General features: G+C 39.9%; 1 protein-coding gene across 1 annotated transcript in view; it reads left to right on the top strand.

Moving 5' to 3' along the window:
* Positions 1-9,014: 9,014 nt before the first annotated feature.
* Positions 9,015-17,029, top strand: part of LOC311588729 (vomeronasal type-2 receptor 116-like) — a gene marked incomplete at both ends in the record, with an annotated part of 60,494 nt that continues 52,479 nt past the window's right edge. Inside the window, 2 exons of the mRNA XM_084766678.1 lie at positions 9,015-9,223; positions 11,185-11,466. Of these exons, the coding sequence (XP_084622804.1) occupies positions 9,015-9,223; positions 11,185-11,466 (491 nt within the window). The remainder of the gene's footprint in view (positions 9,224-11,184; positions 11,467-17,029) is intronic.

Genomic DNA, 17,029 nt, shown 5'->3' on the forward strand with positions numbered 1-17,029 from the left:
CGATAACAAGAACCATTGGAAGTAAGAATCACAAACAAAGTTTCAGAGATGGGGGAGAGAATCTCAGTAATAGAAGCTAGAATTGAAAAAATTGATTCATTGGTGAACGACAATAGTAAAGGAAAAGGTTTCCTGACATAAAACATCTACAATATCAAGGACATCATGAAAAGAGGAAACCTAAAAATAATGTGAATAGATGAAAAGGAAGATTCCAGGCTCCAAGGATCATAAAATATTTTCAAGAAAATCATAAAAGAACATTTCCCCAACATAAAGAAAGAGATGCCTTTAAACACACAAGAGGATTATAGAACACTAAATAGATTAGACCATAAAAGGAATTCCTCTTGTCACATAATAATCAAAACACCAAACCTAAAGAACAAGAAAAAAATATTGAAAGTATCAAAAGAAAAAGGCCAAGCAGCATATAAAGGCACACCTATCATAAGCACTCTTGACTTCTCAAGAGAAACTGTGAAAAGTAGAAGGGCCTCAGCAGATGTCATGAAGACACTGGGAAAGAATGGGTGTCAGCCCAGACTACTATAACCAACAACACTTTCAATCACCAAAGAGGAAGAAAACAAGATATTCCAAGACAAAATCAAATTTAAACAATATATATGCATCACCCCAGCCCTACAGAAGATATTAGAAGGATAACTTCCACCTTCCTAGACAAATGAACTATATCCAAGAAACCACAGGATATAGATAACTTCATAATAGCAAAAGCCAAAAAGGCAAGCACACAAACTGCTACTACCACTAACACCACAATAAAGGGAACTAACAATCATTGTTCATTAATATCTATCAACATCAATGGACAGAACTCTTAATAAAAAGACACGGGCTAACAGAATGGTTCTGTAATCAGGACCCAAAATTCTGCTGCATACAGGAAACACACCTAAGCAACAAAGTTAGACCTCACCTCAAAGGAAAGGGCTGGAAAAAGGTCTAAGAAGTAAGCTTCAGTAGCCATCCTAATATCGAATAAAATTGACTTTCAACAAAAATTAATTGAAAGAGATGGAGTAGGATGTTTCATTCTCATCAAAGGAAAATTCCACCAAGAGTACATCTCAGTCCTGAACTTCTATCTTCTATGCCCCAAATACAAGATCACTCTCATTTGGGAAAAAAATAGAAAAGTTTATATTACATAGGGATCTCCACACATTAGTAGATGGAGAATTTAACAATCCACACTCATCAATAAATAGATCATCAAAAAAGAAACTAAATGAAAAAAAATAATGGAATTAACAGAGGTCCTGAATCAAATAGACCTAATAGATCACTACAGAACTTTTCACCCAAATACAAAAGAACTTACTTTCTTCTTAAGATCACACAGAACCTTCTCCAAAACTGACTGCATAGTCACTCACAAAACAAATCTCAACAGATATAAGAAGATGGAAATAGCTCCTTCTTTCTTGTCAGACCACCATGGATTCAAGCTGGAACTCAACAACAACAGAAAGCCTACAAATTCATGCAAACTCATTGCACGAGGTAGAGTGAGTAAGCTTCAGCAGCCCTGGAGAGTTGCATAGCGAAGCATTGCAGTAGAATGGCTCTGCGGCATATATGAGCTAATTCTAGGGAGGCATGTCATCTTGCATGAAGGTTTCGTGCCCCAGTGTCCTTCCCCCAGAAAAAACGGCACAGGGCCAGACCTCTCCGGATGAAGAGCTTAGGGGAGAGTTGTGTATGCAGGCCTGATATTTTGTTTGGGGATTTGACCTCTGTCTCCACTCTCCTTGTTGGGTGTCTTATTGCTTCTTAATAATAAGAAAAGGGGGAGATGTGGGAAGCGGCGCTCACATTCGCCATTACAAGATGGCGCTGACATCCTGTGTCCCATGCTGACAAACAACTAATCTGCGCATGTGCGAAGGGATTTTCCACTCGTTGTGCTCTGCCTCTCCCATGGCATCATCTCGCCCGATGAGCAACAGCCAATCAGGGACTGACACGTCCTAAGCGGAGGACAGTTTCCTATATAAGGGAGGGGTTTCTGCTGTTTGCTCTCTCTGTCTCCGTTTTACGTGTTGTAAGCTTATGCTCTCCCTCTCAAGAGGCATTAAAGCTTTACTGCAGAAGGATCCTGTTTGTGTGTGCAGCATCATTCTTGCTGACGAGATGATAACGCTAGCCACATATGGTGCCGAAACCCGGGAAGACCACACCATCGTCAGCACCTTCGGAGAGCCCCTGACTACAGGGAGGATTCAGAACTGCAGGGTTGGTAAGTTCGGAGAGGTATGCATATTTCTGAAATTCTTGGGCTGATTCTAGCTGTAATGTTTACTGCCGTAATTGTCAAGAGGGCAGTAGATGAAGGACAGGTCGCCCTAGAAGTTCAGGATAGCATGTCAGAAACCGAACATAGTGAGAGGTTGGGTGCGGGCGGGAAGAAGAATGCCCGTAAAAAGAAAAAAGCGGGCAGGAAGAAGAATGCCCGTAAAAAGAAAAAAGCTCAGGACCCTCCTGTAAAAGGAGTGCAACCCCCCTCAGGACCTAGTTCACCGCCAGGAAAAATATCGCAAAGGTTTTATCCTTTAAAGGATCTTGAGGCATTGAATATTGATAGCTCTACAAGCTTTAATACCTCTGACAATGAGACTCCTGATTCAGAGGAAGAAGCCGAATTAGAGGAAGAGGCAGTCAGGTATGAGGAAGAGAGATACCACCTAGACGAACGAGAGGGTAATAAACAACCCTCCCTCAATTTATCTCGTAGGGTGGTACCCACTGCTCCTCCACCCTATGAACTGCAGTCTGGATTTTCCTTCTGGCCGGAAAAGATTCATAAAAAATTACATAATTTTTTTCCTGTGTTTGAAACAGAGAACGGGGGTCGAGTCCATGCTCCAGTGGAGTTCAATCTAATAAAGGACTTGGCTGAATCTGTTCGCAAATATAGGGTTAATGCAAATTTCACCCTGGTAATGTTAGAAAGAATTGGCACTGGTGCCCTAACTCCTTCTGATTGGCAGATGGTGGCCAAGGCCGCACTTCCAGATATGGGCCAATATATGGAATGGAGAGCCCTGTGGTTCGAGGCCGCTCAAACACAGGCTCGAGCCAATGCCCTTGCACTTACCCCTGAACAGAGGGATTGGACCTTTGATTTGCTAACAGGTCAAGGTCAATTTACTGCAAATCAGATAAATTACCATTGGGGAGCTTATGCTCAGATTTCACAGACTGCAATTAAAGCCTGGAAAGCACTCTCTAAAAAAGGGGAAGCTAATAGGCACCTCACAAAGATTATTCAAGGCCCTGAGGAGTCGTTTTCCAATTTTGTGGCCAGAATGACAGAAGCTGCAGGGCGCATTTTTGGAGATATTGAACAGGTTGAGACAAGTTTTTCAGTCCGCGGTAAAGCGGGGGACGTGCGGAGACCCTTTAAAAGTGGGAAACTCTTCGTCATGTCTGATCAGGGTGGCTCAGAAAGGGCTGCTGAAAACTAAAGACTTGAGAGACTCATGCTAAAAATGGAGTCGCTCGCGCAGAAACAGCACGAGGAGGGTAGGAGGAGGAAGAAGGTGGAAGAGGCCACGCCCGAACGAGATAATCCACCATCTTGGTGTGCCTCGGAACTGGCACCGCCGCCTTATGCGGACACTTCACCTTTATCAGCACCACAGGGGAACTATCATTCTCTGTGCCCAGAGGTTTGGAAGCAGGCTCGTGCCGTCTTCCCAGTGTTTGAGGATGCCAACAGCAATGGCCATGATAATGGAGGAGCATTTGGTAATGCTACTCTCAGCTGGAATACATCTGACCTTTCTGAAACTTCTAACAGGTGATTCGGCTCAGATGCGAATGGAAATGTCAGGGTTATGCATTACATCTGTGCCATATAACAATTTTACATGTGCTGCTAATTTGTCTAAGAGTCTTTCAGCTTATCTCCAGGGGAACTGGTCCGCAGAGTTTGAAGAGATCTGTGCACTGCCGCCATTGTTACATGCGTGGATGTATCCACCGCTGAAGGCCTTGCCTCCTGGATTCAACAAGCTATGTATCATCTTAAGGAGTGGGCGGGTATCGGGGCTTTAGTTATGGCCCTTCTGATTATCAGCTTCCTCTGCCTTGTGTTCCTTCGACGCTTGGTCATATCCCGAAACAGAGACCGTGCCCTAATTGCACAAGCCTTCTATGCTATTGAGGCTGGACAGTCCCCTCAGGCTTGGCTGGCAGCCTTTAAGTCCTGATCCTCGTCACGTTCGGGGTGCAAGGCAAAGCACTGCACAGGAAGTACATTGTTTGCAGTTAATGGCTTCCTGGAGAGCACGTCTGATTGCATGTGGGCTGACACCCAAAATCCCACCTCCAGAAAAAGGTGTCGGTCGGGTCCAGAGCTAGGCTGGGGCCGAGCCCCTAGCTGAGTTCTGTTGTACATCAGTGGCCAAACTTCAGGGCGGGTTCCGCACATGATCAAGGTGAATAACCTGGGTTATGGATGGCCATACATCAGTGCCCTCTGGAGATCAGACCTCTACTCTCACCTGTTTCGTCCTGCTCTTACAAAATAAAACAGGGGGGACTGTGGAGAGCTGCGATGTGCCGTGCCTTAACAAGGCGCAGGTTTCCGCCATCCCGACGGCGAGCGCTCTCTAAGATAAACAAGTCCTTATGTGGCAAAAGGCTGTGCAAGGGTAACTGGTGATCTGATGACAAGCAGTCCTGCTCTGACGCGGACCTATGAGGAGGTGACACCTGGCATGAGCTGATTGGCCCTTGAGTTGTACTTAAGCTTGGCCCTTCCCTTCTTCAGGGCCATTCCCACTGAGCTAAATCCTGAGTAAAGATCTGGAGGAGAAGTCTGGTTGTTGGCGTCTTATTTCCGCTGGACGGTCCGGCGCCGACAAGTGGTTTTAACTGGCCCAACTGGGCTGTGAACAAAAATTCCCTGGATTATGTGTTACCTCGGTTCAATATGAAAATTTCACTAAAGCAGCTAATCTGTCAAAGAGTCTCTTTCAGTTTATTTTTACAGAATTGGACAGCGGAGTTTGAACAGACCTTAAGAGAATTGCGGACGGCTATCATTCAAGTCAATTCCACATGGCTGGATCTGTCACTTGCTGAGGGATTCTCATCGTGGATATCCTCAGCCTTCTCCTTCTTTAAAGAATGGGTTGGGGTTGGATTGTTTGGAGCTGCAATCTGCTGTGGATTAGTGTTGACCCTAGGGTTGGTCTGTAAACTCAGGGCTCAAACAAAAAGAGACAAGGTGGTTATCACCCAAGCACTTGCTGCTTTAAAGTCTGGGACCTCCCCTGATATATGGTTAACCATGCTTAAGCAATAAGTCGCTGGCTGCTCAGCTCTTGCACCCTCAGAGTCTCATCTCATTGCACGAGGTAGAGTGAGTAAGCTTCAGCAGCCCTGGAGAGTTGCATAGCGAAGCATTGCAGTAGAATGGCTCTGCGGCATATATGAGCTAATTCTAGGGAGGCATGTCATCTTGCATGAAGGTTTCGTGCCCCAGTGTCCTTCCCCCAGAAAAAACGGCACAGGGCCAGACCTCTCCGGATGAAGAGCTTAGGGGAGAGTTGTGTATGCAGGCCTGATATTTTGTTTGGGGATTTGACCTCTGTCTCCACTCTCCTTGTTGGGTGTCTTATTGCTTCTTAATAATAAGAAAAGGGGGAGATGTGGGAAGCGGCGCTCACATTCGCCATTACAAGATGGCGCTGACATCCTGTGTCCCATGCTGACAAACAACTAATCTGCGCATGTGCGAAGGGATTTTCCACTCATTGTGCTCTGCCTCTCCCGTGGCATCATCTCGCTCGATGAGCAACAGCCAATCAGGGACTGACACATCCTAAGCGGAGGACAGTTTCCTATATAAGGGAGGGGTTTCTGCTGTTTGCTCTCTCTGTCTCCGTTTTACGTGTTGTAAGCTTATGCTCTCCCTCTCAAGAGGCATTAAAGCTTTACTGCAGAAGGATCCTGTTTGTGTGTGCAGCGTCGTTCTTGCTGACGAGACGGTAACGCTAGCCACAAGCAATAAAGCAATTAAAGGAGATCAAGGGGATACAAATCAGAAAGGAAGACATCAACGTATCACTAATCGCAAATGATATGATAATATACATGACAGACCCCAAAAATTCCACCAGAGAACTCCTACTGCTGATGAACATTTTTAGCAAAGTGGATGGATACAAGATTAATTCAAAAACATCAATAGTCCTCCAGTACACAAATGAAAATCAGGCTGAGAAAGAAATCAGGAAACTGTACCCTTCATAGCAGCCACAGGGAATATACAATATCTTGGTATAACTGTAACCAAGAAAGTCAAAGACATACATGGCAAGAACATCAAGTATCTAAAAAGAGACATTGAAGATGAGATCAGAAGATGGAAAGATGAGGGACAGCAAAACAACACACGATTTTTTTTCTTATTAAATATAATCTGTATTTTTATTTACTTTTTCTTCTTTTTAATTTTTTTACTTTTACATATACATTTATTTTATTGAACATACATATAATAAAATACAAACAGCAAGAAGGAACAAATTACAATTAGGAATTATATAAATATTTCATTCATATGGTTTGGCTATTTGTATTTGATATCTTTGGAAAAAACATATTTCCTATCTTGATGAGTCTACAACTCTGAATCTAAATCAATATCTATCATAGCTCATCTCTATCTACCTAAATACTGCTATATAGACAAAAAAACATCTTAACCCCTAAACAACTAAGCTTAACTGTGAAGCTAAGCTGTCTGTTCTTCAACCCCTTCGGAGACTTGAGAAGGGATCAAATTATTACCTGAGTAAACAGAAAGTGCAACTTAGCAGCTTCCAAAATGAGAAAATGACAGAGACAGTTTGCTGCCTAGACAGTCACCCCAAACTCTCTACAACACTGGAGGATCATCTTCAGCCTTCTGGCCCACATTATCTGGCAGTCATATTTGTGAAGCAAGAACTATTGAGGATTTGCTTACCCTGTCTTGCCAGAGTTTGGCCATCAATTCTGTCTGCAGTCAAGCTGGCCTAGTTTTAGACATAATTCTGTCCATAGCAGAAACTAGGACATTTTTCCCAATGGCCTGTTTTGGTTTTTTTGTTTGTTTGTTTGTTTTGTTTTTTTGGTTTTTTTGGGTTTGTTTTTTTTTTGCCACAATTGAAGCCATCTCCATAAGGAGGTTTTCTGATGCTCATCATTTTCTCTGAGGTGGGCTTGCTGCCAGGAGTTAACCTGTCTGACTGTCAAAGGACCCTTAAAATCATTAAAACATCTTTAAATGCCATAGTCTGTAAGTCCCTGAGATTTCTGAAAACCTTATCTATTTTACCCTACCTATCTATAGATTCCTATCCATCTGTTAAATCTAGGGTATATATTCTTGTGATGAAAATAGACTAGTAATTGACATGACCATGAGTTTATCAACTAACAACCAACTTGTCTTATTTAATTATCCTAAACAGCCTGCAATAACACCTTCAATGTATTGGAAGTAAATTTTGTAATATACTAGAGTTGTATGGGTACACTGTCTCCTATTAGAGTAGCAATATATTTAATGTGTATGAAGAATAATCTTGAATTTGAATTCTATGACAAAGTCTGAAAATTGAACTTACTTGCTTCAATATACAAAAGTCTATACCAATCAATTAAAAATAACATTGTTTGTGAGTAACAGTTAAGGCCTTAAGTTGAGGATTAGGTACAATAATCTACTTTTTGACCTCTCATCCCTATATATTTCTATACTTCCCCTTCTTTCTTTTATACCAGTATCTCTATATCTAAGAAAGAAGGACAAAGGAAAAAAGAGAACTCCTTGACTCCAACCTTGTTTGCTTCATTCACTTCCCAATGAAAGTAAACACCCATAGCACAAGAAAACAACCATTTCTTATTGTTTTTCTTGTAGTGTTCTTTTTGTATTCTTATAGTGTTTTAATGTTTCATCTGGATTTTGTTCACTCTTTTCTCCCATCCTTTCTTGGGGGAGTCAATTTTATTCAGGGGAGGGGAATCTATTCACTACCATATCAAAATATCTAGTACATTCACTACCCTAAACTCCTGGTGGCTAGAAATAGAACCCTGCTCTGAATAGCATCCCTTAGTATATTACATTTAAGGACACAGTGTGATGCATTTAAGTTATTACACTTTTGACAGACTGGGAAGAATTTCTTTCACACACTAATGTTTTCAGAGAAGGCTACACAATGGAAGAACACACTGCTTTACATTCAGGGCTGGATCTTAAGGACATCTGTACTCGATAATTAATAGTGGATCAATTAAGTAGATATTTGTAAGTGATCAATGCAACAGGATTATTGGCCTTTTCCAAACTGAATAATAAAAAGATTGTATTAGATTCAGACATCGTAGGGATCTGCAGGCACAGATGCATCATAGAATATTATTCAGGGATACTTATAGTCAGGAAGAAGAGGGGACTTCACTGGTTGTCTTTGGTTTGAAAAGCATGGCCCACTGATTTTGTCTGTGCATGCCTGCCATGGGCATTTTCTGACCTTCTCCCAATTCACCTAAGATAGCAACCTCGGATGCTGTTTTCTTCAGCCAAAGTTGTTGTCACATGAAAAATTTTCTGCTTCAAATTTGGCTAAAAAGTCTAATAGGGTAATTGATGCCTGAGCTATGATGTTTGCCTTCTTGGCTGAAATCATGATTCCTGTAGCTAGAGAAGAAAATACAAAATACAGCTTCCAACTTATTCTTAAGCAGAAAACAGGGATGCAGATATAGAGAGAGCCTAAGGCAAAAAGAAGTTTCAGAACTCTCAATGGCAGTGGAGGAAGTATCAGGAAACAGTGTGCTGATTAGTGTAACAGCTGCACCCATTAACAAAGTGAGAAGCACACATGTTCACAAACACTAGAGATCAATACATACCAGATGGACATCATTAGATATGTATCTATCAGTCTTGTGCCTGGGCAAATGTACACTTTAATAGGATGTCCTGGATTTTTATCTTTGGGCTTCTGTATATTCCCAATTTTGTGTGTGATTCAACTGAGAGTCTCTGCTATGCAAAAACCAATGAATATCTTTTCCGTGAAGGACATATGCAGATTTGTGCACTTATTCCTCTTGCTGACATCCATGTAGAAAAATATATTAAATATGAATACCTGCCACACCGCTTGCAGAACCTTATTGTATGGTAAGTACAATTATTTATTCTCAGAGTTGAAGATTCATGAAATTTAAAGAATGTATGGATTAAAACTTTCTTGAGTTTTTCACAATTGCTGTTTTCCATTCTCAAATTGCTTCAAACATATTTCATGTGTACCTCTTTTCCTCTTTCAAGAAAAAGTAATAATTTTTGATGCCTAGAGTGCCTGGAACGTCTTGACTATGTTACATGTAGCTGATTTCAGAACAGGACTGTCACTATTAACATTAGGGTGCCCTTCACTTCTCTACACATATCTTTGTGTATATCCTTTTTAAATATTTCAATGTTTCTTTGTTAAATGTGTTGATTCTCAAACAGATTTTACATATTTTATTAATTTTTTACATATATATTTATATTATTACATTTATATACAATAAATTAGCAATAGTAAGAAGAACCATGACACAGTCAGGAATTATATAAATGTTACATTCTTAGTGTTTTGGTTATTTTATTTGGCACCCATATAACTCAATTACAATACAAGGTTTACTTCCAATACTTTGAAAGTTCTATTGCAGGCTGTTTAAGATAAATGAGTTATACATATTTTAATGTGTACCTGTAGGCCGTATATGTTTCCAGTGCTTCCCTCATTTGTATGGATGTGATCACCAAGAAGATACTCTTGATGAGAGGGAGGCCAAATAAGGCTTTTTTTTTAGCTTTTCATAAATATGCAAGGTTAAGGAATAGTGTCAAGAGAAGTCTGATTTCCTTTAACAAATAATGACAAATATTCAAGTGTGTCTCTTTATAAGGGAAATATATTGTGGTTATCTTACATAGACGTCCAGAATCTCAATGGATAAATATAAAAAACATGAAATAGAGCAATTGAGCTTGTAAAGATCTTTGAATACATGAGAAAATTGTTACAAGGACAATAGGCAGAAATTTACAAGAAAAAATATCCTTCTTAAGATAAATTGTGCTCAGTGTTGCGGTACTGTTTAATTCTTAACACGATGGTGGGGTGCTAAGGAAAACTACAAGATGGTGGAGGAGGAAATATGTTCATATATAATATTCATGGGATGTTTGGTGGTCTTGACACATTTCATTGGCAACTAATATAACAAAGATGGTCACAGTACCAAAATTTTCTATGTAGATGAAATAATTTATATCTCAATGCAGTAATTAGAGTTAGATCCAAATTCTTAAGGATCATATCTCAAATAAGATCACAAATTTGTCTGATAAACTTAGCAGACTGAGGACTCTGGATGCTGGTTGGAGCCCCTTCTACTACATCATAACTAATGCCTCTTGTTACTCTCTTTTTCCTCTGCTCTCTCTGTTTTCAGTAGCTCAGTCACAAATGTACATATCTATGATTTTTTCTTTATATCATCCTGCAACAAGCCTATATATGAAAAAAATATACTTTCAGTTATGTGAGCAATGAGTGTCTGGCTTGTCCAGGATTGGTATAGAATTTTTTCCAAAAAAAGTCACCCTTTTATTTTAAAGTATGTTTTTTTTATTCATGATGTCTTTGAAAATTTCATACATTATGCTTTGATCCTATTCATGCCCCTCTCCCATCTCCTCCCAGATTCACCCCCTTCCTTGCCCACCCAATTGTGTATCATTAATTTCTCTTCTGTTTTGTTTTTGAATGCATCCACTGAGTCCAGTTAGTACCTCCATAAAGCACTCTCAATGTGTGGTCTTCCACTGAGGTATACTAGAACTGTCAAGGATCACACCCTTAAGGGAAACTGATTCTGTCCTTCCCATCAGCTATGATGGCCAAAAGCTCCCCAGCTGTGTTTGGAACTTCACTCCAGACCACCTGCCAACTTTCCTTCTCCTTCCTGGAATTCTGTCAGGTTGATTTTGTTCAGGTCACAACAGAGTTCACATGAGCAGCTGCTCAGTTGTTCCTGAAAACACTCTCTCCTTTTAGTCATTCTGTCTTTTGCTTCTCACAGCCTTTCTGACTCATCTTTTGCAACCGTTCTAAGCACTGGCGTGGGTGGATATGATCTGGAAGCCTCACTTAGGGCTGAACACTCTGCAGCCATTTATTTCCCACACCTTGACCAGGCCCAGCTACTCGGGAGGCTGAGACAGGAAGATCGCTTGAGTCCAGGAGTTCAGGGATGTAGGACACCTTTTGGATCAGGTGTCCACACTAAGTTCGGCATGAATATGGTGACCTCCCAGAAGCAGAGGACCACCAGGTTGCCTAAGAGGGTGAACTGTTCCAGGTGGTAAAAATTCAACTTTTTATATCATCAAAGATATAATCAAAGTAGATCATGAAAGGAAAATAGTATTTTTGTTATAAAAGATTAAGAATCTTGTCTCATAGAATGCAATTCCCAAAAATATATTCTGCATACACTTAAACAAAGTTGTATTACATTTTTCCCAGAATTAAAAAAAAAAAGATTGAATGGAGCAACTACAAGTTTTCTAGGACAATTGCTCCAGTGTCTAAAAATCATCCTGGATTGATTTCTCCATTTTAATCCTCCTGTGTACCAGCAGTGAAAATGGTTCCACTCCTAACTGCAGCTTGATCCTGAGCACATATCTCCACTCTTGCCTTGGCCTTATAATTTAGGTCTCAATTTCCATGAATTGTAGCCCTGTGGTCATTTCTTTGTGTACAATTGGAATGGCTATTAAGTGTCCTCAAAATATTTAATGCAGGGCTATCATGTATCCAGCCTGTAATCATTTACTCAGTAGTATGAGTTTGGTGTCTGGTTTTTGTTGTTTTTACTGCTGCTGTTGATTTTTGTTTGTTTGTTTGTTTTGTTTTTGTTGTTGTTATTTTGTTTTGTTTTCTTTTTGCTTTTGTATCAATTGGTCTTCCTCCATCTCTAGGTTGTTCTTTAATTGGAATTCGGGTTGTGGTTTTTAGATCTCCTTTTCTCAGGTCAATTAACAAAGAGGCAGTAATGTGTAGAGGTGTTTTTTCAGTACAGCCAGAAACACAAACACAAGCAGCCCATCACTTGTACACCAACTTCTCTGATGTAAGGGATTTTTGTCAGGTTCTGGCTGAGGAGAGTGCAGATGGCAGCCATTGTCAGCGCTGTGTGATTTGTTCTACCATTTATCTAAACACATTGAAAGAAATAATCATGCACTCAAGCCTTTATATATTAATTTTCTGTTAAATTAATTCAATGAAAAGTATTTATTTTATGGTGTTCCAACTTTATCTACTCTAATTGAAGTACATAAGCCATAAACTATTTTCTGATTTTTCAATGTAAGTTATCTGATACTACAACATTTAGAAATAATTTAAAAATTGTCAAATTTCTAGCCTTTCCTACTATTTGTCTGCATGTTGTTATTATCATTATCCTAATGAGAATATTGTAAATAATCATATAAGATTATTTTTTAAGAAATCATTATTTTTACTTTAAGCTAGTATTATCAATTCTTAACATTTTTGTATTATCTAAAACCTTTGAGTTTTGGTCTAATATTTCTTTCTGTGCTGGATAGTTTTGTCTCAACTTGACACAAACTAGAGTCAGTGGAGAGAAGGAAGACTCAGTTGAGAAAATGTCTCAATAAAATTAGAATATAGAAAGTCCTTTGTGGTATTTCCTTAATCACTGATTTAGTGGAAGGGCCTAGCCCACTGTGGGTGGTGCCACCTCTGAGCAGGTAGTCCTGGGTTCCATTTAAAAAGGCAGACTGAGCAGCCTCAGTGAGCCAGGCAATAAATGGCTTCTGGGTCACAGCTCTTGCCTACAGGTCCTGCCCAGCATGAGTTCCTATTTTAACTCCTCCAACAAAGGACAGTGATGATATATATGTTAAATGCACTGCATAGATGCATATCAACTTGAGACTTGCTAAAGCTATCTGAGAGAAAGGAATACTACTTAAGAAAATTCTCCCTCTTCACCAACCCTACATCTGACAAAGGTCTAATCTCCAAAATATATAAAGAGCTCAAGAAATTAAACACCACAAAACCAAATAAGCCAATTGAGAAATGGGGCTTAGAACTAAACAGAGAATTCTCAACAGAGGATTATCAAATGTCTGAGAAACACTTAAAGAAATGCTCAACATTCTTAATCATCAGGGAAATGCAAATCAAAACAACTCTGAGATTTCATCTTACACCCATCAGAATGGCTAAGATCAAAAATTCAAGCGACACCACATGCTGGCGAGGATGTGGGGAGAGAGGAACACTCCTTCATTGCTGGTGGGAATGCAAACTAGTACAACCACTTTGGAAATCTATCTGGTGCTATCTCAGAAAAATGGGAATAGGGCTTCCTCAAGACCCAGCTATTCCACTCCTTGGAATATACCCAGAAGATGCTCCGGCACACAGCAAGAAAATTTGCTCAACCATGTTCATAGCAGCCTTATTCATAATAGCCAGAACATGGAAACAGCCTAAGTGTCCCTCAATAGAAGAATGGATAAAGAAACTGTGGTACATATACACTATGGAATACTACTCAGCTATTAAAAACAAGGAATTCCCGAAATTTGTGGATAAATGGATTGAGCTAGAAATGATCATAATGAGTGAGTTAACCCAGAAGCAGAAAGACTCAAATGGTATATACTCACTTATATCTGCATATTAGCCCAAGGGGCATGTCCCACGAAAGCCTTCACTTACCAGGAAACTGAGACAGAGGGGAGGACATTCTAGTGGGACTCTAGATGAGAGAAGCATGGGAGAATGGCAAAGTAGAAGGATCCAGAGGGTCCTAGAAGCCTACAAGTAGAACATTATGATAGGCAGATTTGGGCTCAGGGGTCCCGCTCAAACTAAGGCACCAGCCAAGGACAATACAGGGGTAAACCTTAAACCTCTACCCAGATCTAGCCAATGAACAGAACACTCTCCACAGCAGAGTAGAGAGTGGGATATTACTTTCTCACATACTCTGGTGCCTCATCTTTGACCATGTCCCCTGGAGGGGGAGACCTGGTGACACTCAGAGGAAGGACAGCAGGTTACCAAGAAGAGACTTGATACCCTATGAACATATACAGGGGGAGGTAATCCCCCTCAGGAACAGTCATAGGGGAGGGGAATAAGGGGAAAATGGGAGGGAGGGAAGAATGGGAGGATACAAGGGATGGGATAACCATTGAGATGTAACAAGAATAAATTAATAAAGGAGAGAAAAAAATTCTCCCAAAAGATTGGGTGAGACCCAAGCCTATGGGGCATTTTGTCAATTAGTGATTGATGGGGGGGTGGCCCAGACCATTGTGGGTGGGGCCACTCCTTTGCTAGTAGTTTTCACTTCTATAGGGGAGCAAGCTAAGAAATCCATTAGGAACAAGCCAGTAACTATAAACATTCCATGGTCTATAGACAATCTCCTGCTTCTACAATTTCACTTTCTTTGAGACCCTGACCTGATGTATTTCAGTGATAAACTAAAATGTGGAATAAAAGCTTTTCTCTCCATCTTTCATTTGGAAGTGGTGTTTCATCACAGCAATAGTTAACATAATTCAAATGCCAAATAAGTCATTTCCTCCCCCAATTTGCTTTGGGTATGGTGTTTCCTCTAACTAAAGTAACTAAAACACTGTGTGTGTGTGTGTGTGTGTGTGTGTGTGTCTGTGTGTGTGTGTGTCTGCGTGTGTGTGTGTGTGTGTCTGTGTGTGTGGTCTGTACTTCTACACTGCTTTTATTTATATTTTTCTGAAACAGGGGCTCTCTAAGTCAGATAGACTGGCAGTCCTAGAATTTACTATGTAGATTAGGCTGGCCTAGAACACACAGACATCTGCCTCCCTCTGCCTTCTGAGTTCTGGGACTAAAGGCATGCATTACCATACCCAGCTAAACACTTTTCTCTCTTCTCTCTCTTGCTTTCCTTCTTCTCTTATCTCTCTTCTGTATCTCTCCCATTTTTCTTTTTCTTCCATTCTATTTCTTCTTCCTTGCTTTCTTCCTTCATTTCTTTCTTTTCTTGAGACAAGGCTTCCCCATGTACCCTTGACTGTCTTAACATCTTTATGTACAACAAGCTGTGCTGGAGTTTTAGAATTTGCCTGAGAGAGAGAGAGAGAGAGAGAGAGAGAGAGAGAGAGAGAAGAAAGGGAAACATGAATTTGGATAGATGGAAAGATGGATACAAAACAAAAAAAGAGGAGAAAAATCCTGTCATTATAAAGGAAAAATATTACATGTGTTCACAAATATGTAGGTATTTCAAATTTATTAATCAAGACAAAGGTTTAACCAATCTATGAATGCAGATTTCAAACTCACTGTAAGAAAAAAATGATAAGGTATCAAATAAAATGTTAAATTTTAAACAAATTTTGAATTATCATATATGAATTGTACATGTTTATTACACACAATGTGTTGTCAAACATGAATCTAAAAAAAGGAAAGAGATCTTCTTTATAAAGATTCCATTTTCTTATTGTTGCTTTGAGTTTGGATGCTTGTAGCCTCTCTTCTGCTTTATCCTGAAATATGTGGTAGAGATTGCACTCTGTACTGTGGTTATAAGCCTTTGCTCACGTGCATGAAATTGTCAAACAATACATATTATTATTATTATTATTATTATTATTATTATTATTATTATTATTATTATTTGATATATGTATACATGTTAAAATACACCATTCATTATCAAAAACTATGCTTTTTGTTTGTTTGTTTGTTTGTTTGTTTCTCACTATTTTGACAAATGCCCCTCCACTAGACATAATTTTATTTTATTTGGGCCTTTAAAAGTATTTATTAATTCTTAATCATTTCAAACAAATTCTCTGTTTATCTCTGACCCTTAATTAAAATTGGGTTATTTGGTTTGGTGGTGTTTAATTTCTTGAGTTCTTTATATATTTTGGTTAATAGCCCTTCGTCAGATGTAGGGTTAGTGAAGATCTTTCCCCAGTCAATAGGCTTTCATTGTGTTCTGCTGACGCTTGCCTTTGCCTTATAGAAGCTTTTCAGTTTCAAAAGGTCTCTTTTTTTTATAATACCAAATATATTTTATTTTTTTAAATTAATTTATTCATATTACATCTCCGTTGTTAGCCCATCCCTTGTATCCTCCCATTCCTCCCTTCTTCCCACTTCCCCCCTACTCCCCTCCCCTATGTCTGTGTCTGAGTGGGACCTCCTCTCCCTGTATATGCTCATAGGGTATCAAGTCTCTCCTTGGTGACCTATTATCCTTCCTCTGAGTGCCACCAGGCCTCCCCATCCAAGGGACATGGTCAAATATGGGGCACTAGAGTTTGTGTGAAAGCCAGATCTCCTTCTCCACTCAACAGTGGAGAATGTCCTGTCCATCGGCTAGTCTGGGTAGGGGTTCGTGGTTTACTGCCTCTTTTTTCCTTGGCTGTTGCCATAGTTTGCGGAGGACCCCAGGGATCAGACTCGCCTGTAGTTTTTCAGAACCCGCGGGATCCTTCTATTTCCTCATTCTCCCAGGCTTTTCACGCCTAAAGTCTCAATAGGGTGTCCTCCCCTCTTACCCACTTTCCTGGTAGGTACAGTTTTTCATGGGGACGTAAATCTTAGACTATTGTCTCGATATAAGTGAGTATATACCATTTTGCTCTTTTTGCTTCTGTGTGAACTTACTCATTATGACAATTTCTAGTTCAATCCATTTGTCCACAAATTTTGGAAATTCCTTGTTTTTAATAGCTGAGTAGTATTCCATAGTGTATATGTACCACAGTTTCTTTATCCATTCTTCTATTGAGAGACACGTAGGTTGTTTCCAAGTTCTGGCTATTATGAATAAGGCAGCTATGAACATGGTTGGGCATATGTCCCTGTTG

Source organism: Acomys minous (genome assembly GCF_964271855.1).
Source record: "Acomys minous genome assembly, chromosome: 17".
NCBI classification, from domain to species: domain Eukaryota; kingdom Metazoa; phylum Chordata; class Mammalia; order Rodentia; family Muridae; genus Acomys; species Acomys minous.